The following is a 26,443-nucleotide window of genomic DNA, read 5'->3' on the forward strand; positions in this document are numbered from 1 at the left end:
CTGCTATGTGCTCCAAAAAGTGCAAAAGAAACGGTCGAAACCATCTTCCAAGATCACGAAGCTTATTATGAAGGTGCAGTTTTAAGAGGTGATACTTAGTGGGTTGTGATTTTTCCCGTAATATTATGAATTCACTTAGTATTCACATTGAGGGATTTGTGCCTTTTGTTTTGTTTGCCTTTTAAGCCACATAACTCATTTTATGAAACATTACCACATAGCAGGTTTTTGCAGGTGCAACGACAAAATGTATATTATCCTTTAGAACACCTTTCTGTTCCAGGCAATTTTGCTTTCTTTCTCATTTCTAATCAAATGCAAGCATAGCGGGTTATTATTTTCCCGTAATATCATGAATCCACTTAGTATTCACATTGGGGTTTTGTGCCTTTTGTTTTGTTTGCCTTTTTAAGCCACATAACTCATTTTATGAAAAATAGCAGGCTTTGCAGGTGCAACGACAAAATGTATATTATCCTTTAGAACACCTTTCTGTTCCAGGCAATTTTGACTGTACTCTATTTTTGCTTCCTTTTTTGGGAATTTTTGCTTTCTTTCTCATTGCTAATCAAATGCACACACTCCCAATTACTTGGGAGTCAGCAGTACACATGGATTTTAACAAATTTTATGGCCTTTTGTCACTCCTCATGCGAACCGTATGGGAAGGGTGCATCCAGCTATTACGTGTCTGTGTTGTTTGTAGTGTTGTGTGTGTTATGTTTAGCTTTTCATCAATTACAAAATTGTACACTATATATGATTAATTTTGAAATTCAAACCATAAGACTATGAAACAACTTGCTGTGTGCATTTAGTGCATTAAGAGAACCCCTCCCATCCCATGGCGCTACAGCCCTGAAGGGCCTTGACCTACCATGCGACCACTGCTAAGCCCAAAGACCTGCAGATTACAAGGTGTCTCGCGGTCGGCATGACAAATCTTCTCAGCTGTTATGCTTGGCTTTATTAAGAGAAACACAAATTCTCAAGCCAGAGGAATTAACTGGACATGGGTGAAATTTTCACCTTGGCTGGAAATTGAGTCTAGGACCCTCTGAACCTGCTACCATTTAGTCAGGGAGCCAGATTCCTTCTAAAAATAATGAAGTTTTTTGAAGACATTTAACTGCCTTAATTCTGAAACATTGATATGGATGCTGGAAATTCATTCATTTGTATTATGAAATTGATGAATTGAACTATTATTTCTAATTGTGTATTTTCCAGGATTATTTTGGAAGCTGATTCAGCAGCTGTGGTGCAGAGAGTAGCTTTGCGGACAGATGATATTCCATTAGGAGAACAGACTGTGGCACAGGTAAGGATTAACCTCATGAACAAATTAGAGGTTTAAAATACATAACACATATCTGGTCTGGAAGTACAGGAGGAAGAGAATGTATGTTTCATTATGAGCAATTGCTCATTGACATCAGTGCTTGCTTCTCGCCAAGGTGACTGTGCTTTATGAAACTTGAGATCAAGTAGTTTAGAATCGCCAGATTAATGGTCATATAAAACTCCAAGTTCTCTTTAGCTTTTCATCAATTACAAAATTGTACACTATAAATGACACATTTTTATATTTGAAGTCTAAAACTATGAAACAACTTGCTGTGTGTTATTCAGAGGAGACCAACAAACTGGGTACAAAGCAGTATGTTGGCAGTTTTTAATACAGTGAGAGCATTTGAACTAAGAACTATCTTCATGTTGTTATTCTTATCTGCGAGTGAGACAGTCGTTGTCCTGTGTAGGCAGAGTTCAGTGGCAGTGATGCAAACATTCAACAGTATCATTTACTTCGCACGATAAAAATTTCAGTATGATCCGTACTGACAGTAGTTACAATTGGTAGGTAACATGGGTCCACCTATTCAGTATCACACTAATAAAACATGTAACTATATTTGGTCAAAAATCAGTTACATTATCAAATAATTAATCCTAATGGACGTGGCACCTTATCGTTCATGTGTTTCCAGTCCCACACAAAAGCTTTTTAACCGGTCGTAAACATATTTTCGACTTACAGCTCCTGTTCCGTACACTTGCACCAACATCGCATGTGTCTCTGACACAATTTTTCCCAATTTGTAACAAAACTTTGTTTATGCATTGCACTATGGCACAAGTCTTCACATGCACTAGACACATCTTATATTTTCTTTCAGTTCTTCTAGTGTACAGATTTGTCTCATTTATGTAATTATTTTAAACTAGAGGGTTAAGTTGGGTGATCTGGGAGCTACAATTCCCTAATAACAACAACTCTGTCCTGGTGGAGCACACTGTCAAGATCTGTTATCAAAATCCCCCTGTGAGTAGGGGCAGTAGAATACATCCGCGGTATCCACCGCTTGTAAAAGGCAATTAAAAGGGGATCCCAGGAGCTCCTAAATTGGGAGCATAGGATGGCAACCATACATCACTAGTCAAGCCTGACATTTCCACTTACTTGTACAAAGCCCCTCACTTTCATCTTTTCTATCTGTCCTTCCTTGTCAACTTTTGTTTGCTTCCAACCCTGTTAGTATTAGGTTTGTGAGACCTACCTGGTCTTTTATATTCATACTTTATGTGGCTCTTCAAGCCTTTTTGTCAATACCTTCATTCTTCCTTCCCTTTTTTTTTTTCCCCTTTTTCTCTTCTGATTAGTGCTGAGAGAGCATGGTTGCCCAGTTGTACTTCTTAAAACAATAATCACCATTACCATTACTTGTCAAAATTTTATTGCATGAGCTTTTGCAGTGTCTTACTAATAGAAAGTAAACACCACACTCCCCATTGGTTAATTCTCTAGAAGTTAGTTTAGAACCGTATTCGTGTATGTGTCAGCATAATCTATTCACTTCACAAATATTGGACCTATGGTATACTATACACCACTTTTATCATCATTGTGCGGCACTTCATACACAAATGGGTTCTCAGCACTCCAGTAATTATTATTTTGTGTATTTGCATAACCATGGAGGTGGAACCAGATCTTCAACAGTTGATCTTTTGTGCATAGCTATAAAAGAATTCTTGCCTGTTATGAAAGATATGTACAGTAATTTTTGTTGTTGTTGAGCATTTTCCAAACATTGATCTATCTCATTTTTCTTTTGTGAGAACACTGTCTGATTTCTTAGGCTGAACCCTTCCTGTAGCTTCCTGTAGCCTGAAATTTATTATAAAGAAGATGGATTGTTGTATGACCTGGAACTTTTTACACCCAGGAATCTTTCTTGAAATCGTGTTTGGACGTGATGATCTGACTGAACATGTATGAATCATAAATATGCATATATTGCTTATGTTGGAAGGCATTTATTTTCTATTTCAAGTCGGTTAATTTATAACTGTTAGGTTCTTCAGTTTGTTCAAACTGATTTATGAATAAATACAATTTTGTAAATACCAAAAAAAAGAAAGCATATAATAACAGATTACACAAGAAAAAATAACTTAATTTAGAATAACATGTTTCATTCTTGAAAGAACATCAAATTCTATCAAATTGCACCCTTTTTTTAATGTAAATTATGAATTGATTAGTTTTATTGAAAAGTGCGAAACCATTTACCGGATGTTAAAACCTGTGTCCACTCTTCTAGAAATGTTAAAACTTATATTAAAGAAGTATTCCTTATGAGGTTCTACTCTCCTCACATATGAGTCATCTACCACCACCATCTGTCAGTCATTAATCATTGCCCCAGAGGAGTGCAACAGGCTTCAGCAGCTGGCATAATTCCTATCCTCGCCACTAGATGGGGGCTTCGTTCATTTCATTCCTGACTCGGTCGAATGACTGGAAACAGGCTGTAAATTTTTATTTTCAATTACTTTTGAAATGGCAACATCAGTACTCCTTTTGCTAGCTAAAAAGCCAATGAGGATAACTTCTCCTGGGCGATTGCATTCTTGCAGTGTTTTTAAGTGCCGCAAGCAGGAAAAATAGCTCTCGCAGGTTGCTGAATACATTGAAACTATAAAAAACAAATGGAAAAGTTCAGAAATCTGAGTGAACACACTTTTCAAAAACTTCTTTAAAAAATGGCAGCTATTTCTTGATATATTTGTTTTTTTATTCTCGCATTTTGTAAAAAAAAAAAAATGCACTGTTGCTCAGACAGAAGTAGTTTCTTGTCCAAAATGTAAAATTTACAAACATATTTTACACTGGCCAGGTCTGTTTCACTTCCAGTTAGAATTTCACTTAAATAGTTGAGAATATCCAAGTTATTTTCTTGAAGCCTGGTCTCTATCTCTTGTTTAAGTATGTCAATAACAGGGCACAGCATTGTAGCTTTGTAGTACTATTGTACTCTCTCAAATGGAGCTTTTCTTCCACTGCCAATTTTCGCCAAATTGTTGCATTTTCTTGGCAACTCTGCTGCTCTAAATCCACATTTCTTTCTACCTCCATGCAGTAATAAGTCACATTGTGTTAGAACTCTTCAGAGTAAAAGCAAATCAAATAAACATTTTAAATCTTCCATGCTTTTTAACAGAGCATTGGCTTGTTTACCGCTGGCAGAGTCAGTGTGTTAGATTTCTTGGAGAGCTGACCGAGTGCATTCAAAGTTATCTAACAAATATCATTTACCTATTTATTTACAAATAAAATTACTAGTGTTAGTCGAATCTGAAAAATGTCTACATAAAGATAAAAATTTTGGCTTAAATGCAATAAACATTAAAGCAAATTGGTACATAGTAAATCTAACAAAATAAATACAGTAGAGAGTTTGCTTAGCATTTAGCTATTAAAAATATTGAAGGATGCAGTAAAACAGAAAAGCCATTAAATATAACTACAAGAGATGAACAAGACATACACTACACTGTAACATAACCAGACGGTGTCTCCACCGCTTGGCATATATGTGTACGGTAGGTAATCTGAACATCCGATCATTGAGACAGTCGTGTAGAGCCACAGCCGTGGCGTTTGGTGCCCATCCGTTGGAATTTCTTTGCAACTTATTTATGAAATTTTGATTAGAATTGAGGAGAGAAGGTAAAATTGAACAATAACAGAAATTATTTCTATCAACATTACATAGGTAGCCTAAACAATTTTGTAACGATAGTTTTGTTGCATCGAGCTAAATTAAACAGAGTAATGAAAATGTACGTACTTTTAAATGTGTATTTCAGAATCTATAATATTACAAAACTGTGGTTTCCTTGAAAATATTGGGATGGGGAGGTGGGGACAACTACCACCCCTTGCCACTCCCGAATTCCGCCCATGCCCACTGCACTGGCTTCCAGTCCTTAGTCACATCCTTCCTGCAGGCCTAAGCCGCATGACCAATCTCACCCAAGAATTGAATAAAATAGAGGCCAGTACTTCCGATTCACCAAGACATTAATAGAATCGCTTCAAGCCGAGTGAAATCCAGACACCCTCCCATGCTGCTGGCTCAAATACTGATGAAAGTAAACTACTGTGGACTGCGAACCTGGACTGAAGTATGGACTGTTAAGGCCCACGATGAACGGAGATTGGTCTTTGACCCTATGGAAACCCCACCCGGATTTCATCTTCCGTGCAGTGTATGGGTCGCTCTAAACAGAATGTGCTCTGGGCATGGAAGAAGTGGCTCTGCGATGCAGTCTTCGGGCCTGTGACTGTGCTGAAGAATTCCAGACAATGCAACATATCACCTTCAGATTCCCACACAGAGCCTTCTGTGGAACTATCAGTAACTTTCTGACAGCTTCCACAACAGCTCTTCTCAGGGGCTGCAACAAGTAGACTTCCTAGTTTAGTTCAAGGTTTTCATTTGTTAACTTATGTATAAAACTTACATTAGCATCATTTTTGGTATTTTTTCCTTCCTGTTTTCTGTATTGCACATCTCCTTTGATTTCTACTTTGTGTTTTTTCTTGACCTTTTATATATATTCTCTTTTGTAAATTATTCATTGTTTTTCATAACGTTATCCTTACTCAATTTTTTTGTGTGGCTTAACTTGTACCGTAAACAAATTCATATATTTTTTAAATGAGCAAATTGACCACTGAGGATCATGCTACAGTTTCATCTTTTCTTTGTCCGAAGTTTCCTCTTCTTCCAGTACTCCTTCATATGGTCCCTATGCTGTTTCTTCTGCTCATCCGTCCAGGCTCTTCCTGTCTTTGCAGTTCTTTTGACTGGAAACCTTCCAAATTTTGAATCATGGTCCGAAATTTTTTCCTGTTTAACGTTTGAACTTCCTGGATGTTGGACTTTTCTAGATCTTTATGAACTTACTTAATCCATGCACCGTCAACTTCTTCTTGTTCCACAGGTACTTTACAAAGGAAAAAATTTAATATCTTGAAATTTTCGACAGGTAGTCGAATAATTTTTTGGTTATTCTGGTTTTGTCCATTCTGTACAAATGTGCAAGAAATAATAACTTCCTCTTTTTCATGGTCTCTGGAATTTTCACCACGTTTTCTTAGACTTCATTGTTGTTCAGAAGTTTCCAGCCAGTTTCAATCTGGATTGGGCCCAAGACTTTCCGTAGTATTCTTCTTTCTAGGATCTCCAGTTTCTCCAAGTTATAATTCATCGAGAGGCATTCGCTGGCATACAGACATTCTGTTTTTACTACAGCGTTGTAATGACTTAGTTTGTAATTTCATGAGATGCATTTCTTGTAGATGTTTTTAGTTAGTCTATAAGCTATTTTTGAGATGCGATAATCAATGCAGCTTTCTCTAGTCAGTTCTCTTGTATGATTTCATCAAGGTATTTGAACTTTTTAACCCTCTGGATCCGTCCAGTCTGTGTTTGAAGAAAATGTGGTCTATGTTTGTCATTCATCATGAACCTGGTCTTCTCTTTCGAGATCCTAAGTTCCGTCTTGCTAGCGATCTTTTATATGATGTTGATCTGTATGGCCGCTTCCTCTAGATTTTCTGAAAGTATAAATCATTAGTGAAAGTCAAGCAATTGACTTTTATTCCTCCTGATTTCCTTCCTGAGCAGATCGGGGTTATCCCTTTATTTTCAAGTTCGGAATTCCAAATTCTCACAATCATCTCCAGAACACGGTTGAATAATAGTGGTGATAATCCTGTTGCACACATGTCTTGATTTCAAATGACTGAGACAATTCTCCCATGAATTTCACCTTTTGAGCCCAAATTCTCTGATGATCTTATCTAGGGTCTCTCTCTCCACCGAGTCAAAGGCTTTTTTGAAGTCAGTGAAAGAAATCACAATATTTTTGTTGTTCAGCATTCTGTGGCGAATCATTGATTTCAAATTAAGGAATTCCTTAGCACAGGAGCAGCCTTTCTGGAACCCACCCTGATATTCTCCAAGTTGCTTATCCAAAATTCCTTCAATTCTGTTCAGAAGTATCGTGGAGAGGATTTTGTAAGTGACAGGGAGTAGCAACACCCCTCTGTAGTTAACATCTTGTTTGTTCCGTTTTCTTATGGAGTGGGTGGATCAGCGCTGTTTTCCATTTGTCTAGTAGCTTTTCTGTCTCCCATATTTGCTGGAAAATATGGTGCAGGTCGTCCAGGATTTATGGTTCAGCCCATTTCAACATTTCTGCTGATATTGAGTCTTCTCCACTGGTCTTGCTCTTCTTGAAACTTTTTAGGGCTTCTTTAATTTCTGTTTTTGTTGGTGGCATATCATTTGGGTTTCATAGAAGGAGGCAGAAGTTCTATTTGTTGGAGGTGAGCAGTTGAGGAGTTTTTCAAAGTATCTGGCTAAAATATTGCAATTTTCTTGATTGTTCAGTTCAATTTTGCCTTGTTTGTTTTTGAAGCTTATGCTTGGAAGTTGGTATACTTCGAGCTCTTCTGTACAGGTTTGGAAGAAATCTCTTAGTGAAGTTGTCCTGGAAGTTTTGCAACTTTGCATTCTCAAATGATTGTTTGGTCCTGCGGAATATCCCTGATGTTTCTTTCCTTTTTTTTTTAATGAGTTGTTCCAAGGGTTCCATATTTCTTGAACAGTTCCATTTTCTCCATGTGTCAGATCTCTTCTAGAGTGCTCACGCACATTCTTCATTCCACCAGATTGTATGTTTCCTCTTTGCCAGGCTAAGTGTCTGCTTAGAGGCTTCATTGATCTCTTGACAGAGATGTTGCCAGGTCTTTGTTCTAGGAAAGCGGATTTCTTCTCTGAAGTTATTTACAATATCTTTTTTGATAATCATTCGATTGATGATGTATTTTTTTCACTTTGGGCGGATCTTTCTTTTGTCTTGGTGGAAGAAAACGTATTTTAACTTTGGAGAGAGTGTGATCAGAGTCGAATTTACCATTTCTAATCAGTTTAACCTCTTAACATGAAAGCCCGAGTATACTCAGAGTTTTATATATCTATTTCAAATAAAATCCCGAGTATACTCGGGAATGTCGCTCATTGATCGGTGCCTAATTTAAAAGCCTGAATATACTTGTTTCTTGTTGTTTCTCAATATTTCCGCTAGATGTTCATGAAATTATTACTTCAGGGTCCTATTTTTGCCAACAGATGTCTCTGACTCAACCGTAGTGGATGTCGGTGACTCAGGCAGTTCGTTTTCGCGGCTTTCCAGCGATGTAGCATTGTGTGTTGATCCTTGTTCTAGGGCATTTCACACAGCCACAAACATTTGAATAGTATTGAGTGTCATGTTGTATTACTTGCCATCTGTTTAGTGCTGTGTTATTTATTTTAGAACCCGTAAAAAATATCACGAGTATACTCAGGATTTTAAAGCAGGAACTTTTTGGTGGCTTATATTTCATTGTTAAGTTCGAAAAATGTATTTTTATTGTTACCACTGTCATTAGTTTTCAATAAATAGCCCATTTTAACAATAAAAAAATTAGGTAAAAAAGTTCACAATTTTGTAAATAATTGGTATGTTAAGAGGTTAACATTCATCACCTTCCTAGTGTTTGTCCTTGTTATCGCTACATGGTCTAATTGGAATTCTCCTAGGTTAGGAATTGGAGATACCCATGTCTTTGCTTTTTTGGGAGTTTCCTAAAGTGAGTTGACATTAGATTCAACTGGAAGGTTTTGCAGAGTTCAAGGAGCCTTTCTCCATTCATGTTTGTTCTGCTGTGTGCCGGGTAGTCTCCTACTATGTATCTGTATTTGCTTTCTTTCCCTATTTGTGCGTTGAAGTCTCCCAGAAGGATTTTTAAATGGTTCACGGGTATCTGGGCGATTCTGTGGTTCCAGAAGTCATCAACTTTCTGTGGTTCTTCTTATTGTCTTCGTTGATAGGAGTGTGACAGTTTATGAGAGTATACTTCTTGTTTTTACACTTAATTGTCAATAGGGATAATCTTTCAGATTTTGATGAGAAGTCTGTGACACACTTCTACTATGGTTTTGTTTATGTAGAAGGCATTCCCAAGGAGAGGGGTGTTAAGCCATTATCTTTATTGCTGGTTTTTTTTTTTTTTTTTTTTTTTTTTAATATTCTGTAACATTGTGTATGATATGGTCATCTAGGAATCTAGTTTCTTGTACAGACAAAATCTGGATTTGATGGTTGTCCAGGAGCTCTTCCAGTTCTTTCTGTTTTCCAACTCGGAGGTGTGAGTTGACGTTTATGGTCCCGACGAAGTATTTCTTCCTGAACTTCAATTTGGAAGGTGTTTAAAGATGCTCAGACTCATCTTGCATGCAGATGGTGGGACTCCCCAGAATCCTAGGTCCCAATGCATTGCGTACTGCAATGGTAGATTTCTAAGCTGCTGTGAAAAAGGAGCAAGGAAAAACAAACAGAGATATCACAAACAAGGAAGCATTAAACACAGAACATGTACTTACCCAAAATCAGGCCCATTAACACCCAAAGAATGTGGATAATATTACCAGATACCGCGCTAAATGACTGTAGTTTATGAAAGAGAACACCATGTCTTAATTAAATTTTAATTTTAATTCAACAAGAAAAGGATTAAATGAGAAAAATAAAAGGTGACATCGTCTTTTAAATAATAATAAATGAACAAATTAGAATAGTCAATGTCCAATTAAAGCTAAGTTTAAACTTAAAACGCGGATCTGCTTTTCATATCTTATTTTCAAAGATTTAAGCAGGAAAAAATAGAAATAAACGTTTACAACCTTGAGATTAAACGTTAACCAGGAGAAACTTCTTGGAGTACGCTTTCGCATAGCATGAAAATCTAGCCCAATCTGACTTAATTTAAGGAACACAAATGTTTTCAAAACACGGGAAACACCAAGCCAAACAGAAGTAAACAGGAAAATTTACGTTAGTAAGCTTTGAAACCAGAAATTAATTACTCAACCAACTACCAGACTAGTAGTGCCACACCCACTTCAGTAAGAATCCATGATCATAATCATTGCTATGGTAACTGTTCCGAGGTATTTGTGGAACAGCAGAGGTGAAAGAAGGTGCGGGGGTGAACAGGTCTCAAAATACGAAATTAAAGTTAAGATAAAATTTAACAAGGTTATATTTTCTTTTCAAGATTAAGAAATAACAAGAATGACAGGTACAGAGTAGCAAGGCACCAAATGTACAATTACAGTATTCACAGGATTTGGGCTTCGAGCCCCGGATTCACAATTCTTGAGCAATTAGCCCAACTTTACCCAAAAAACAAGATTCGACAAAGGGGTAGAAGACCCCAATCATGTTCAGGAGCACTTGCTCCCAATTACACAGTAAAGCCTCCTCGAGGCATACAACAACTCAATTTTCAAGAAAGAGCAACTCGCTCTCAAAATTTAAGCCTATCAAAGGCCACACCAAACTCCACATTCAAGTTGTCCTCCAAGGACATGAAAACAGGGGTAAAAATACCCAACCTACTGAGGCCTATCAAGTAAAGAAACAGAAATATTACATGGCCTCGACAATACCAATTTGAAAGGAGGCAAAGCTGCACTCCTAATACATTTTGTTTAAAACCTACTTGGCACTAGGCCGTTAATGCAAGGGCTAATCCCATACTAAAGAGGTGACTTATATGAGAAGACAATTTACATTACGCTAGACTGGAAGAAACGGTTGAGAAAATAAGTTCACCTCAAAGCAATATGAGTGGGAGCTCGAGAGGGTTAAGCACTCTCTATCCTAATATGTAGTTTAAAAGATAGAATAGACACTAAGTGTCTTTACATTTTAGGGGAAAAGTTACATGGTGGAAAAGCTTCGGACCTGCCCCGAGAGTTAAACTGCTGAGCTAGCAAGAAAAGAAGTTATTAAACGGCCATTACCTTGTGGTTGAACTGCTGCCCGAAGAAAGAGGAGCTTCCCGCCCCCTGCTACGTACTTTATGCACTGAAAGATGTTACTGAAGTGGCGCGGAGACCCGAAAATCAGCAGTTTATATACTCTCGCGGAAAGTTCGAGGCATTTCAGGAATGAGAACACCCTCCCACAAGAATTTTATTGGCTAGGGTTAAGCAACATATCCAAGTTGAAGAAGATACACCTGATTGGTCATAAATTAATTAAAGAAATTCGGGATTGGCTAAATTCAAACCTGGCAGAAAGAAGGGGTTAATATTGCCAACATAAACAATAACTAAAAGAAATTTAACAAAGAACAAACTTATGAACACAAAATTTCTTCAAAAACATAGTTCTTTCACTTCGCACTAGGGTGCATAATTGTATTTCTTCAGTAGTGCCATCTGGAAGAGAATGTCCACACTTCTTACTACAGGCAAAACAACAATACATCGAAAACGACCCAGTTCAGAAACTTCAAAATTTACAAGTAGTGACATCTTCTGAGAAACTAGAAAATTAACACAGTAGATAAAGTTCAGACTTCCTCCAGTAGAGGAGTTTCAACTGGCGCAAAGTTCGAATTAGCGACGTGGAGGTGTACCACCCGGTACAGTAACCATCAACAACACAGGTAAACAAAGTGAACGGCCAATCACGGTGTAACACCGCAACAAAGGGGCAAGCACCAAAACAAAAGAAAAACAAACCTACGCAAAGAAAGATTACCAGGAAAATTAAGATAAGAAAAAGAAAAAATAAAGCTCAAATAAACTAGAAGAAACTAGAATTGCATGCCCATGCAAAGTCTCTCATACTTAAGGCCACATATGCGAGATTAATAGTAATTTCATACTCAGGCATATAAAGATAAAAATTTCATAATCTTCCGTATTGAACTGTATCACAATTAAATTGAGAACAAGAAATGAAGTGGTTCAACCTATTTAGTACAAGGAAATAAGAAATGTAGTGTTACATTCTTATTTGGTTAAAAGTGGTACTGGTTTCGACCACCAATCTGGGTACAAAAACAATGCATAGGAAAACAAAAAATTAAAGGATAAGTCTGTCACAAAAGCAGTTCAAGAAGCAATATAAGACAATAGGGATTAGCACTGCATGATTTTAAATCATAAAAACCAGAAGAAGTCTTAGATCAGTCACTTATATGTAGCATGGCTTATGTCCCTGAAGAGTAGTACAACACACGCAATGTCCAGCACTGTGCCTTAAAATGTTTACGAGAAGAGGTGAACAGTTAACTGAACGAGCCTGCAAACACTGCCAGGTGTGAAGTCACAACACGATTTAATAAATTTGAAGTCCCAAAATTGTGTAGAAGTCGAAGACAAGTCGCTTAAATAAAGTAAGATGCTAGCTCCTGAAGATCAGCATAACATATGCAGTGTCCAGCACTGTGCTTATAAATGCCGACGAAGTTCGGTGAATAGCTCAAAGAACAAGCCTGCAAATGCTTCAGTCGCGAAAATATATAATACAAGTTAATATAATTGAAGTATATATATCAATGTTAATAGGATCTTGTAGATTCTTTAGAGATGCAGAACAATTGACGTAAAAAACAATTGTGAGGAGAAAAATGTTAAAAAGTGCAATATTGGAAACAAATGAAAAACGCATATGCATAGCGTATTATTTCTTGAAGATAAGAATTCGGGTTGTACTTGAGGTAGCATAAGGTAGCGTGAAGTATGAGTTTAAATTTAAATGTTGTAATGATCTGAACTGTAGGTGGTATTATAGTATACAGTTCAATTCGGAAAATAGGCTTTTTTTTTTTAAATTTTTTTAAATCGAGAGGAGAGGTGATATATATACTTCAATTATATTAACTTGTATTATATATTTTAGGAACTGAAGCATTTACAGGCTTGTTCTTCAAGCTATTCATCGAGTTTCATCGGCGTTTATAAGCACAGTGCCGGACATTGCGTATGTTACGCTGATCTTCAGGAGCTAGCATCTTACTTTATTTAAGCGACTTGTCTTCGACTTCTACACAATTTTGGGATTTCAAATTTATTAAATCATGTAGTGACTTCACGCCTGGCAGTGTTTGCAGGCTTGTTCAATTAACTGTTCACCTCTTCTCGTAAACATTTTAAGGCACAGTGCTGGACATTGCGTGTGTTGTGCTACTCTTCATGGACATAAGCCTTGCTACATATAAGTGACTTATCTTCGACTTCTTCTGGTTTTTATGATTTAAAATCACGCAGTGCTAATCCCTATTGTCTTTCATTGCTTCTTGAACTGCTTTTGTGAAAGACTTATCCTTTATTTTTTTGTTTTCCTATGCATTGTTTTTTGTACTTTTAATCAGCTGATGATGACGACCCAGATTGGTGGTCGAAACCGGTACCGCTTTTAACCAAATAAGAATGTAACACTACATTTCTTATTTACTTGTATTGAATAGGTTGAACCACTTCATTTCTTGTTTTCAATTTAATTGTACTCAGGCATAGCCTATCTACAGGTGGGCAAATGATACAATGAATTTAACATTCTTTTTCTTTAAAAAAAGAACACTTGCAAAGTTTATTCTTTCACTGATCTTGCAGGTAGATTTTAATTCTATATCATAATTTCTTTCCTATTTATTAAACATCCGATAGCTGCTTGGAAATATTAGGCTCCACAATACAGAAGACACAATTTACGTGAACATTTTGACAGGAGATTTGTTCAGTCATCACAGAAGTTTAATTTTTGCAGTACTTACTTGTGTATGTCCAATTACGAGCGATAATGCTCCAAGTTATAGTATACTCACAGCACACACATCTCTCTGGTAACATTAAATAAATTCAAGGTTGAAGATACAACAGAACGATGCCAATATACATAAATGGTTGAGGGTTATTAAACCCACGTCATTACATTATTATCCTGGGTCAATCCACCACCCAGACGCCAACACGTCTACTTGCCATCACTTCCACAAACAAACTGATTTGCATCATGGCTTCTCTTTGTTGTAGCTACCCATCCGTACACTGATTGGACAAGAAACGGTAGGAAGAGTGTCCTGCTTAGCTTGCTACTGCGAGAGCACGGCACACATCAGGGACTGTAAAAATGTATTCACGTTAATTAACAATGTATATATGGAGTTTTTAAATGTTTCGTTTCAGTCCACAGGCAGAAATATAATCCATGAGAAATGAGTGAGTCCACAAATCACTAGTAGTATGGGAGAAATCACGCCTGTTAACGAATTAATTGAAAATTATTTCTACAGCAAAGAGCCTGTTCCGAAACTGTTTCTGGAGAGGAAGGTTTTAAATACATAATGCTGTAACATCTCTGCCGTTGGGAATTGAAATTTCTCATTTGCCTTTGAGACTGTTGACTGTGTTTTACCCTCCTCCTTAACTGGGCTTGGTACTGGCTATGGCAGAGTTGTTGTTGCTTTTTTAATTTTTAAATTTATTATTATTATTATTATTATTATTATTATTATTATTTGTTTTCAGACCAGCTTTGCTTTATAGGAGTTAAAGCTGGGTGGACTTGGGGTATCTTAGAAGTTATAAATAACGGACATGTAAGTAGTGAGAATGATTGCTGGTATGAACAATGGCAGGGTTGTACCTGAAATGAGGAGATTAAGGCTAATTTAGGAATGAACATGATGGATGAAGCTATACACATAAACCAGCTTCAGTGTTGGGGTTATGTGAGGCGAATGGAGGAGGATGAGTTACCTAGGACAATAATGGATTTGGTCATGGAGGGTTAGAGAAGTAGAAGAGGACCAAGATGCTGATGATTAGACTAAATTTCTAATGATTTGTAGATAAGAGGTATAGAATGAAACGAGACCATATAGTTACAAATAGATGATTGTGGCGGCTTTTCAATACATTCACGGAGGTTTGCAAACTGAATGCTGAAATGTATAACAGTCTATAATGAGGTAAGTATGTGTGTAATCCTTGTTGTATTTTAAATTGTTTTGAATGATTTAAGGGATGTTTAATGAGCATAAGTGAATTAAGAAGTATATACTCTAATTTTTTTGATTTTAATTCATTGTGCTTTCTTAATATTGTGAAGACTTTTAGGTGTGCATGTTCATTGAGGTTGTTTTTGTTAAGTGACGTCGTCGGCCCACATGCAATCGTAATTCGAGTCCATTATTATTGTTACCGAGTTTTTTGGATGTGCAGAGGTGAAAGAAGGTGCGGGGTTGAACAGGTCTCAAAATACGAAATTAAAGTTAAGATAAAATTTAACAAGGTTATATTTTCTTTTCAAGATTAAGAAATAACAAATAGAACAGGTACTCAGTAGCCGAAACACAAATCGATAATGTACAATTACAGAGTTACAGAATTTGGGCTCCGAGAGCCAGACACACAATTCTTGAGCTATAAGCCCAACCTTACGATATACAGAATTCAACAAAGGGGCAGAAGACCCCAATCATGCCCAGGAGCACTTGCTCCCAATTACACAGTAAAGCCTCCTCGAGGCGCGCAGAAAACAAAATTTTAGAAGGAGCAACCCGCTCTTAAGTTCAAGCCTATCAAAGGCCACACCAAACTCCACTTTCAAGCTGTCCTCCAAGGACATGAAAACAGGGGTAAAAATACCCAACCTACTGAAGCCTATTGAGTAAAGAAACAGGTCAATTACATGGCCTCTAAAATACCAACTTGAGAGGAGGCGTTCTTGCACTCCTACTACACTTTATTTAAAACCTACTTGGCGCTAGGCCTCTAATGCAAGGGCTAATCCCACACTAAAGAGGTGACTTATAGAAGGAGACAATTTACATTACGTGAAGGAAGAAACGGTAGAGAAAATAAGTTCACCTCAATGCAATATGAGTGGGAGCTCGAGAGGGTTAAGCACTCTCTATCCCAATATGTAGTTTAAAAAGATAGAATAGATACCAAGTGTCTTTACATTTTAGGGGAAAGTTACATGGTAAAAGGCTTCGGACCTGCCCCGAGAGTTAAACTGCTGAGCTAGCAAGAAAAGAAGTTATTAAACGGCCATTACCTGGTGGTTGAACTGCTGCCCGAAGAAAGAGGTGCTTCCCGCCCCCTGCTACGTACTTTACACACTGATAGATGTTACTGAAGTGGCGCGGAGACCCGAAAATCAGCAGTTTATATACCCTCGTGGAAAGTTCGAGGCGTTTCAGGAATGAGGACACCCGCCCACAATCATTTTATTGGCTAACAACGAAAACCCCTACACTCTAAGAAGAAGAAACACATTATTGGTGGAAAATTAATTACAGAAATTCCTTATTGGTCGAATTCAAAACTGGCGGAAGGAAAGGGTTAACATTGCCAACTTAAACAATAACTGAAAGAAATTTAACAAAGAACAAACTTATGAATTCAAAATTTCTCCAAAAACACAGTTCTTTCACTTCGCACTAGGGTGCGTAATTGTAGTCCTTCAGTAGTGCCATCTGGAAGAGAATGTCCACACTTCTTACTACAGGCAAAACAAAAATACATCGAAAACGACCCGGTTCAGAAACTTCAAAATTTACAAGTAGAGACATCTTCTGAGAAACTTGAGAATGAACACAGTAGATAAAGTTCAGACTTCCTCCAGTAGAGGAGTTTCAACTGGCGCAAAGTTTGAATTAGCAGCGTGGAGGTGTACCACCCGGTACAGACCTCCCCCCCCAAAAGTTCCTCCAAGGGGTACCACAAAAGAACATAAACTTTTGTTTCAAAATAAGGTCCAAGTTATGATGTTGATATAGAAGTTAATTGCGGAAGTATTTACCAACCAGTTTTCTTAAAATGATTGGATCCAGTTTCAAAATTCTTTGGTTACTATTGATGTAATGTCTTTGTGCTTGTAGAAGTTGAATTCAGAAGGAAAAACCTTTAATTCTTGAAAGTCGAGAAAAATTTTCTAAGTCCACCAGATATTGTCGTTGAATTCAAAAATAGTAGTAATGTTGATATTAAATGTCCATGTAGCTGATTAAATATATATTCAAGGTTGATTAAGTTAGACGGCCAGACCAGCCACTGCTGCTTGTGTCCAGAGGAGGCCGCTCGGACCCCTCAAGTACCCTGAGGGTAACAGTTTTAGAATATCGAATATTTAAAAAAAACAGTCAAGGAGACGACCCTCCCAATTTCTTTTACAGTGTATTGAAAATATGCAATGTTTCAAGAACACCTTTTGCTCCATAAAATTGTCTAGGAGACTATTCTCTGAACATTAGACCATAACAGCCTTCCAAAGTCATCCTTCGACATTTACATCAACACTCTATAAAATTTACATTTGCAACAAAATCTCCAGGCCTATCAAAGGCACAACCTACATTTTACAATTCCAACAGTATTTACTGTCTTAGATGCTCAACTGTCTAACGTATTTACACAAAATGAAATATAATTTCACAGGGGTATCGAATACCTGATCTACCGGGCCTTTGTGAAAAAAGAACAGGTTAAAGTTACTGGCCCAAAAATCAAGATGATGTGGAGGTGGATACTTGCCCTCCTTGAAATTAGCAGTTAAAAGAAAACCCTATTTGGGCTTCTGGCCCGAAGTTACAGTCACTGAAGTGACTAGATGGAGAAAATTTAAGTTAAAAAAGATACAGACAGAAAATGGTTACAAAGACGTAGTCACCTCAAACTCAAGTTGATGTTGTTAGTGGAGAGTGTTTATAGAAAGAGTTGTGTGCTGTTCTGTTGTCTATTATATCACAAACTGTATTACAGTTCAACACCACTGCACAATATGCATTAAAAAAAAAAAAAAAAATTAACTGTTAGGTTCTTCAGTGTAATTTATGAATAAATAAAAATTAGTAAATACCCCCCCCCCAAAATATATATAATAACAGTTTATACCTAAAAAACAAACAACTTAACAACCAGAATAATCTCAATGATCACCCACATCTAAAAGATTCACCACTCTTCACTTTGTGTATTTATTTTTTAGCCAATTACATTTATCTTGTAACTATTTAATTATCCAATGGAAATTGGGGGTGTGTCGGGCCTTAGCTCTGAGCTCTCTAGAACCTTCCTCTCAGGTATAAAAGCTGGCACATTTTCGACCAGGGAGTCTTATTCATCGTTCCGGTCTAGTGTGTGAGTTTACAATCATCATCATCTAGCAGTCTAGCAGCTCAAGGTAATAGTGGCTTTCGGTTCAGTAGGCCCTGGGTTAAATTTCCTGCCAGGTCAGAGATTACAATCTTAAATCTTAAATTTACATTTACCATGGTTTAGTGGACCAGAGAATTATAACAAGGTGTGGGCGTGAATGGGACAAATCTCAATTTAAAACTCTAAAATTTGAAATTTTCTTTCTTTCCTCTTCTTTTTTCCTCTCTCAATTCAAATCTAAATGAACAACACCAAATAACAGTTGGATAGACAAAAGACGAGCTCATCAGCTCTAGAAACAATAATTATTTGAAACTTAATAACAATCCGGTACAATAGACATAATGATTTATAAGAGATGACTTTGGTAGCTCAAACATTAGGCTACACTATTACAAAGAGCACTACTGTTCCAATCAATTACAAGTTGGGAGACGGTGCTCCCAAAATTTACAAGATTCCAGCCTCTCCAAGGCCCAATTCTCTATTTTTACATTAGATTAAATATATTCCGTGGTTTCCCATTTTCACACCAGGTAGATGCTGGGGCTGTACCTTAATAAAGGACACGGCCTCTTCCTTCCAACTCCTAGGCCTTTCCTTTCCCATCGTCGGCATAAGACCTATCTGTGTCGGTGCGACGTAAAGCCACTAGCAGAAAAAGAAAAAAATATTAAATATAAACAGTGCACAAGTGCCCATTCTACATGGCCTTAGTGAAAAAGGAAAAGATTTAATATATTGGCTGTAAACCCAAATGTTAGGAGGCGAACTCTTGCACTCCTTTGAAAATCACATGAAAATTGTTAAAAACCCTACGTGGACTTATGGCCCTAAGTTGCAGAAGCTAAGCCTATACTACAGAGGTGACTAGATGGTGAGAAAATTTTAAATTACAAAAGGAAGAGATCAATTTCAAAGTTTACAAAATTATAGTCACCCCAATACCAAGTTGAATGGGAATTAAAAAAGGGTTCATACTCTTTATTTCCCAAGTTAGAATAAAGTCCTTAGATTTGTTTGAAAATTTACACTGAAAAATGTAAATTTACCTTATGAAAGAATTTTGGAACCTTCTCCTCAAGTTAGCTTACTGAAACTATTACACGATTAAAAGATATCTGCCATTACCTTGAGCTGGTGGGCCTTCCGGAGATGGGCATGGCTTGCCCCCTGCCTCCTCAACACACACTAAACCTGTTGACTGGAGTGATGGAAAAGACAACACGGCCCAAAAGGTCCCGCTTTTATACCAGAGAGGAAGTTTCCAGAAGTCTCTGGGCTGAAGCCCTGTACCACGATTTTGATTGTTCACAAAATTAAATTCCGAAATTTGTGATTGGTGGAAAATTTGAGGAGGGAAGAGAGACAAGTGTTAGAAATCTTAGAACACCAAAAACAATCTACAAACAATTCAGTTCAGCAAACTGATAAATACAATTTCTCTTGAAAATTAACTGTCCATCCTCCCATCAGAGGGGGGCACATAAGTTGACAGTAGAGACATCTGAAGATAAATGTTCAAACTTCTTTCAATACACAGTTTGAAGTACACAGTACAGATGGCCTTCTACAGGGCGCTCAGTTTAAATGCACGGAACAGGTGTACCTCCGGTACACACCTCCACCCTGGAAAGTTCTTCCCCGCTTGTTACAGTTTTGAAAATTTAGCATTTTAGACAATATTGAATTTGAAGATCAAAGTTAGAAAATTGCTTGATGGAGAGTTCATTGACAAGGTATTTGGAAGAAAATAATTCTTGATGCGATTTGTGAAGTTGTAGAAGTCCGGTTAGTTGTGCTCAAGATTGATGGCAAGAGCGGCCGCCACTGCCGATGAATGGGAGCACCACCCAAGTACCGTCAGATACGTGTCTCCTGATACCTTGAGAGAAGAGATAGCCATGGTGATGGTCGTCATGGACCAGATATTGAAGTTGTGGGCTATTATGGAACCGCATCGGAGTCATTGCCACCAATGATGGTGCCCAATTTTGTCATAGTGAGAGAGACTGGGCCGGAACAGGTTGGGCCCTTACCCGTGCCGGCACCTCTCGCCAGTTGTTGTAACACAGCCTCAGATGACATCAGGGCACTGCAACAACAATTTCCTGGGCAACAGTGACTTTTTATGGAGAGAGGTTGTTATTGCTTGGTGGTGGCAGTTAAGGCGGGCGGCATAGAGGACGAGTGCGAGGAATCCAGGCTCAGGTTTGGAGGCAGGGGCAAGGTAATGGCAGATGGAAAAAGAAAGGGAAGAAAAAAGCTTACTGAAGGGAAGATTTGTAGAAAAGTTGAAAAATTAAAAAAAATACATTAGAGACTTTTCACCGTTAACAGGTGCAGAAGGCCTCCTCCTTCAAACTTAAGATTCTAATCTGCTAAGGAAAGAAATATAATTAACTTAGCAATGCCATCACTTAGTTTTAATACTAACCCTTTATTTATACAGGTTTTACTTGGGACAGATGAACCTTAAAAATCCTTTCAGTGTCTGGATTGCTCACCAAAAGGGTGACTGGCGTTAGAAATCCAGAATAATGCACGGTCCATGAAATCTGGGGGCTAGCTTGCCTGCAGAAACAATTTTTTTTTTTTATCAAGACTTGGTCTCCGACCTTTAAATTGATGGGTCTCTGTGCACGATCATCTCTCTTTCACTTTCGCATGAAAAGCTTTAAGGTTGCTTTTGGCCTTTCTCCATAGATCCTTGATATTATTGGGATCTATTGTCTCTGCCAAAATCCCGTTGATTGACCACAAATTGGACAACAGCGTGTTAGGAAGAAACTTAAACATGAGAGATGCTGGCAAAAACTTGTGCGACTCATGAACAGCCAAGTTGAATGCAAAAGATGACCAGTGAAGTATCCCACATAAAACGGTCTTCATGATGAAAAAAGATCAAAGCTGATCGAAGATTACAGTTAACATGCTCGGCAAGAGATGGTTGTGGGTGGTAGACTGAGCAGTGGCCAGCTTAGTCGGAAATAGCCATAAAAACCTTGTGAAACCATCAACTCACAAAAGGATGAATTTGTTCCCGTTCCCCTTAGATTGAGGGAAGGGTCCGATGTAATTTATGTATAATCGCTCCATGGGCCAAGATGCTTGATGAGATGACAATAGCACTAGCTTAATAGAAAATGTGGGCTTACTAACCAAACAGGCTATACAAGCTTTAATCATTTCTGTAATTCCCCATCCATACTCTTCCAGATAAACATTTCTCTAGTTTTCAAAATGCCTAAATGTCCTCCTAATGGGGGGGTCTCATGATAGTACTTGAAGATCATAGGCACAAGATCAGCTGGAACTACAACTTTCATCTTTTGATCACGCCTCTTAGAGCAACACAGAACCCCATTCCTTACAACAAAAGGGACAACATGTTCCCCAGAAGAAAGGGTTTCCATAATATGAGGTCTTCTCATTGATATTTTTCAGTGTGATGGATTAAGTCAAAATGGCACTAACCCAAGAACTTTCCTCCGACTCAGGGGAATCAACCTCCCCAGAAAACATGCAGCTTAATCCATCTGCATCCACATTCTCAGATCCCTGAATGTGTTGCAAGTCAAATTGATCTATGAATAGCCCAACGGGCAATACGTCCTGTACAACGGTGCCTAGCCAAAACCTAGCTCAAAGCCTGATTGTCGGTTTCTAATTCAAACTTAACATGTTCAAGATACAGGCAGAATTTTTCCAAGACAAAAAGAACAGCCAGTCCTTCTAACTCATAAGTGGAGTAGTTGGCTTCAGGTCCTAGATGCATAGGCAGTTGGCCGCCTTCCAAGTTCAGTTTCTTGGAGGACAGCTGCGACCGCAGATGAATGGGCGTCTGTTTGAACGATGAACTGCTTAGAGAAATCTGGCATAGCTAGGACGGGTGTTGCAGAGAGCTAACTTCAGGTCTTTAAATGCAGTTTGCATAGGTTTAGGGGTGCCTCCCACTAGCAAAGTTGGGAATAAATTTCCTGAAGAAATTCACCATGCCAATGAATCTAGCAATTCCTTAACATCTTTCAGAGGCTTAAAGTCACAAATTGCCTGCGTTCTGGAATGGTCGATTGAAACTCCATCGGGTGACACGATATGCCCTAAGAAGGACATACAAGACTTAGCAAAAGCTACCTTGGATAACTTTAGTGTTAATCCAGCCTTATGAAGGCGGTTTAAGACTTTCTTAAGATGATCTATGTGTTCTTCAAAGGTTTCAGAAAAATCATGACATCATCAATGTAATGGTACAGATATTCGAATTTGATGTCGGAAAAGATACCCTCAGTCTTAGTGAGAACAGCCGCACCCATGGGGAGCCCAAAAGGCGCGTAGTTGTATTCGTACAATATCCAGTCAGTAGCAAAAGCCGTCAGATGTTTCAGTTCTTTTGCCAGAGGAATCTGGTTATACGCTTGGTTACGATCTAGGATGGTGAAGAATTTAGCCGTACAAAACCAAGAGAAACATGTATACCAATCAGGAAGTGGCACTGATTGCAATATGACCTTACAGTTTAACACTCTGTAATCAATGACAGGCCTGAATGCGCCTTGGGGTTTCGGTACAAGAAAGATGGGCGATGAATACGCCGACTTTGAAGGTCGAATAATGCCATCCTTCATCATTTGATCAATGATCTCCTTAAGAGCCTTCATTTTATGTGGACATAGGGAAATAAGGACACCAGTTTAAGGTAAAATATAGAAGCTTTAATTCAGAGTAATGAATTAAAAACTGTCAGTCAACCTTAAGCAATTACCAAATTTAAAAATAGTGACTTATAAATCTTCAACATAAATTTGCTTAATAATCAACTAATAAATGAAGGGAAATGAGACTTTAAAGGAAATTATTATAGATTCAAAATGATTCAATTGAATTAATTACAAAGAATTACTTGAGTGGAACAGTGTGTCTGTGTGACTCACTCCAATGCAATTAATAAATAAGATGGATAAATTTTATGCCATCAAAAGAATAAGTTGTACAACAAACATCCATATATTATGCAGCACCAGAATAAGGTAAGAATGTTGAAATTGAACCGACAAACAAGGTAGGGTAACGTTCCAAAAATGAGTATTTTTCAAATAGCACTTCCAGATGATCCCAAGAAATAAATAAAAATGTTGAAATTAATCAGATGTAAGATAATACTCCAAATAAATACTTTTCAAAAGAGCAATTCAATTAAAACCAAGTAACACATTTCAGATCCGGGCATCCATGAAATCAAGCAAAATCCATTACCATCAGAACAGTTGAACTAAGACTCAGTGGTCGAATGTCATATGTCAACACCACAAACAAAAGACATACCCCCAAAATATTATAAGTAGCAGTCAGCAACAAGATCACGTGATCTGAGGAAAAGAACATGGTGGCCCATATCATGACTGAAGTTATCCACAAGAAACGATTTTTAACTCATTCATTTAAATTAATTTTTGGTAAAATATAAATTTAAAAGAATTAAGTAATTTAAATCACCATCGAATCACTGTAATAAAGAAATAGGCATCCCAAGATAATACAGTTACCAAAAATGTCAATGTAGACAAATCCATACAATATATTCTCCAAGTTAATATTATACATGTTACCAAAAAGTATGATTACTTGATTTACAATAAAGGAAGCCCCAAATTACATTTCTAATGATAAGTTAAGTTCTAAAAGTCTTAATTGATTTGAATACATTTACAGTTCTGTCCACCATAATTTCTCGATCACGAAGGTAATATAGCTTCAGAATAATTTAGAAATCTGAGGTTTTAGGTACACAATCAAATCATGTCTGTTACGGAGTTATCCATGGAAGGCAGAGGTGAAAGAAGGTGCGGGCTGGAATGGGTCTAACTACAAGTCCGAAAGATGAATTTTAAAATTTAAATAAAGGTTATATTTTCAACTGATAACAATTTTAACAATTAACAATTTCCACTAGGTGAAACAAAGAAAATCAGGTCAATGCAACTTTAAAAAGAAAGCACCAGTTAAGGGGTCTTTACAAATTCTGGGCTACGGGCCCACATTCATCAATCCTTGAGCTCTCAGCTCACAACCACAAAATACCAAAGGGAAGAAAACCCTTAATTACATAGAGCTCTTGCTCCCGCTTAGTAATCTCAAGCCTCCTAGAGGCACCTTCCAAAATACCAGAAAGAGCTGAACTGCTCTCAATTTTACAAGCCTATCAAAGGCCACAACAAACTTTACTTCTAACTGCCCTCAAGGCACACTTACAAAGAAACAGGGGTATTTGTACCCAACCTACAGGGCCTTCGCATGAAGGGAAAAAAACATCAGGTTAAGTTAGTGGCCCAAAGTACAGAAAGGACTGGAGGTGTGAACTTGCACTCCTAAATACACCTTTTTAAAACCTAAGTGGCGCTAGGCCAATACACAGGGGCTAATCCCAAGCTAGGGAGGTGACTCGTATGAGAAACTTTAATACATTAAGGAAGAGAAGAAACGGTCACGAACACTTAGTCACCTCAATTTCAAATGAAGGGGAGCTCCAGAGGGTAAAGCACTCTCTATCCCCGAATTAAAGTTCAAGAAAACTGAAGCTTACCAGGAAAAGGGTTTACATATTAAAGGTTTTGAACCTTCCCCGGGAGTTAAACTGCTGAGCTAGCAAGAAATAAAGATGTTGAAAGGCCATTAACTTGTTGAAGAGCTGCTGCCTGAAGAAAGAGGCGCTTCCCGCCCCCTGCTACATATTCACACACTGAATTAGATGTTATACGAGTGGCCCGGAGACAGGAAAATCAGCAGTTTTTTACCCTCGTGGAAAATTCGAGACCTTTCAGGAATGAGTAGACACACCCACTCAATTTTTATTGGTTGACTAAGAGTTACACATGGAAATTCGAAGAAGAACGCAATGATTGGAGGAAAATTAATTACAGAAATTACTGATTGGCTAAATTCAAAACAGGCAGAAGGAAAGGATTAATATTGCCAACCCACAAACCACAGAACAAAATTTAGTAAAGACAAAACTTATGAATACAACATTTCTCCAAGAAGGTTCATTCCTTTACACCAGAGTGCGTTATCATAGTTTTTGGTAGAGACATCTGTTAGAGAATGTCCACACTTCTTGATCAATGAAAAACAAAAGCAAATCAAAAACACACAGTGACATCTTCTGATAACCAGTAGAGTTGATTCCTTTTTTATAAGTTCAGAGCTTCTCCTGTAGAGGAGTTTCAGTTGGCGCAAGATTTGAACTTGCGTCGTAGAGGTGTACCGCCCGGTACAATGTCCATCGCGTTTCAAGAATAATAATACGTAGTGTACCGTACCCAGGGGTAGTAACCCTCTAGGACGATGCCTCCATTCCTGTATAAACATCCGACTAACTCAGGTTTGGGCAGAGAAGTGGGTTGGTTGTCAATGGGCAAGTCTAAAAATCAAAGTTTCTCACTTAATTATAAGTAAATGACAGGAAAATGGAGGTATAACTCAAATGAGAAACAATAATATGGGGAAGGATGAGTTTATTCACAAAATAACCCCAACTCATACTAACATAAAAAGAAAATCAAATAATAAAGATGATTATAATATTATCCTAAAAATTGAAAAGAAGTGGACATTAAAACGTTAATTATTCAAATAATTAAATGCAAGAGGAAAGTTCAAACACAACATTAAATACTTGTGAACTTCAAAAATATTCTTCACATGATTGTCCAAAGTTCATGTATACGTATGCGTATACAAATACGTATTCGATTCGCATGGAGTAACATGACGTTAAGTATCACATTGATACGGATTTTAATTTCGGAGAATCGTCGCAAAGTTAACATAAAAAGAAAATTAAGACACAATGGGACGATATGAATTATAAAAAATTCTAGTGGTATTTCCCTATGCTATATTTACAATGAACACAACAAAAGCAAAGTATCTCAAATATATACATCAGATAAAGAAAGGGAAATCTTATATACTACACTGACTCGACGTAAAACGCTGTTCACCAAAAGATCTAGTGAGAACTAGACTGACCACCAATATTCAATCAGCACTCGGGCTGTTCCCCATTAAACAACAAG

General features: G+C 37.6%; 1 protein-coding gene across 2 annotated transcripts in view; it reads left to right on the forward strand.

Moving 5' to 3' along the window:
- zetaCOP (COPI coat complex subunit zeta) overlaps nucleotides 1-26,443 on the forward strand; it is a 62,206-nt gene that overhangs the window by 28,621 nt on the left and 7,142 nt on the right. For both annotated transcript variants that reach the window (XR_010860288.2, XM_067148411.2), the window contains exon 4: nucleotides 1,231-1,321. Coding sequence is in view for 1 of the 2 variants with exons in the window: in XM_067148411.2 (XP_067004512.1) it covers nucleotides 1,231-1,321 (91 nt within the window). In the remaining variant the exon portion in view is untranslated. The remainder of the gene's footprint in view (nucleotides 1-1,230; nucleotides 1,322-26,443) is intronic.

The sequence above is a fragment of the Anabrus simplex genome, chromosome 5 (assembly GCF_040414725.1).
Source record: "Anabrus simplex isolate iqAnaSimp1 chromosome 5, ASM4041472v1, whole genome shotgun sequence".
NCBI classification, from domain to species: domain Eukaryota; kingdom Metazoa; phylum Arthropoda; class Insecta; order Orthoptera; family Tettigoniidae; genus Anabrus; species Anabrus simplex.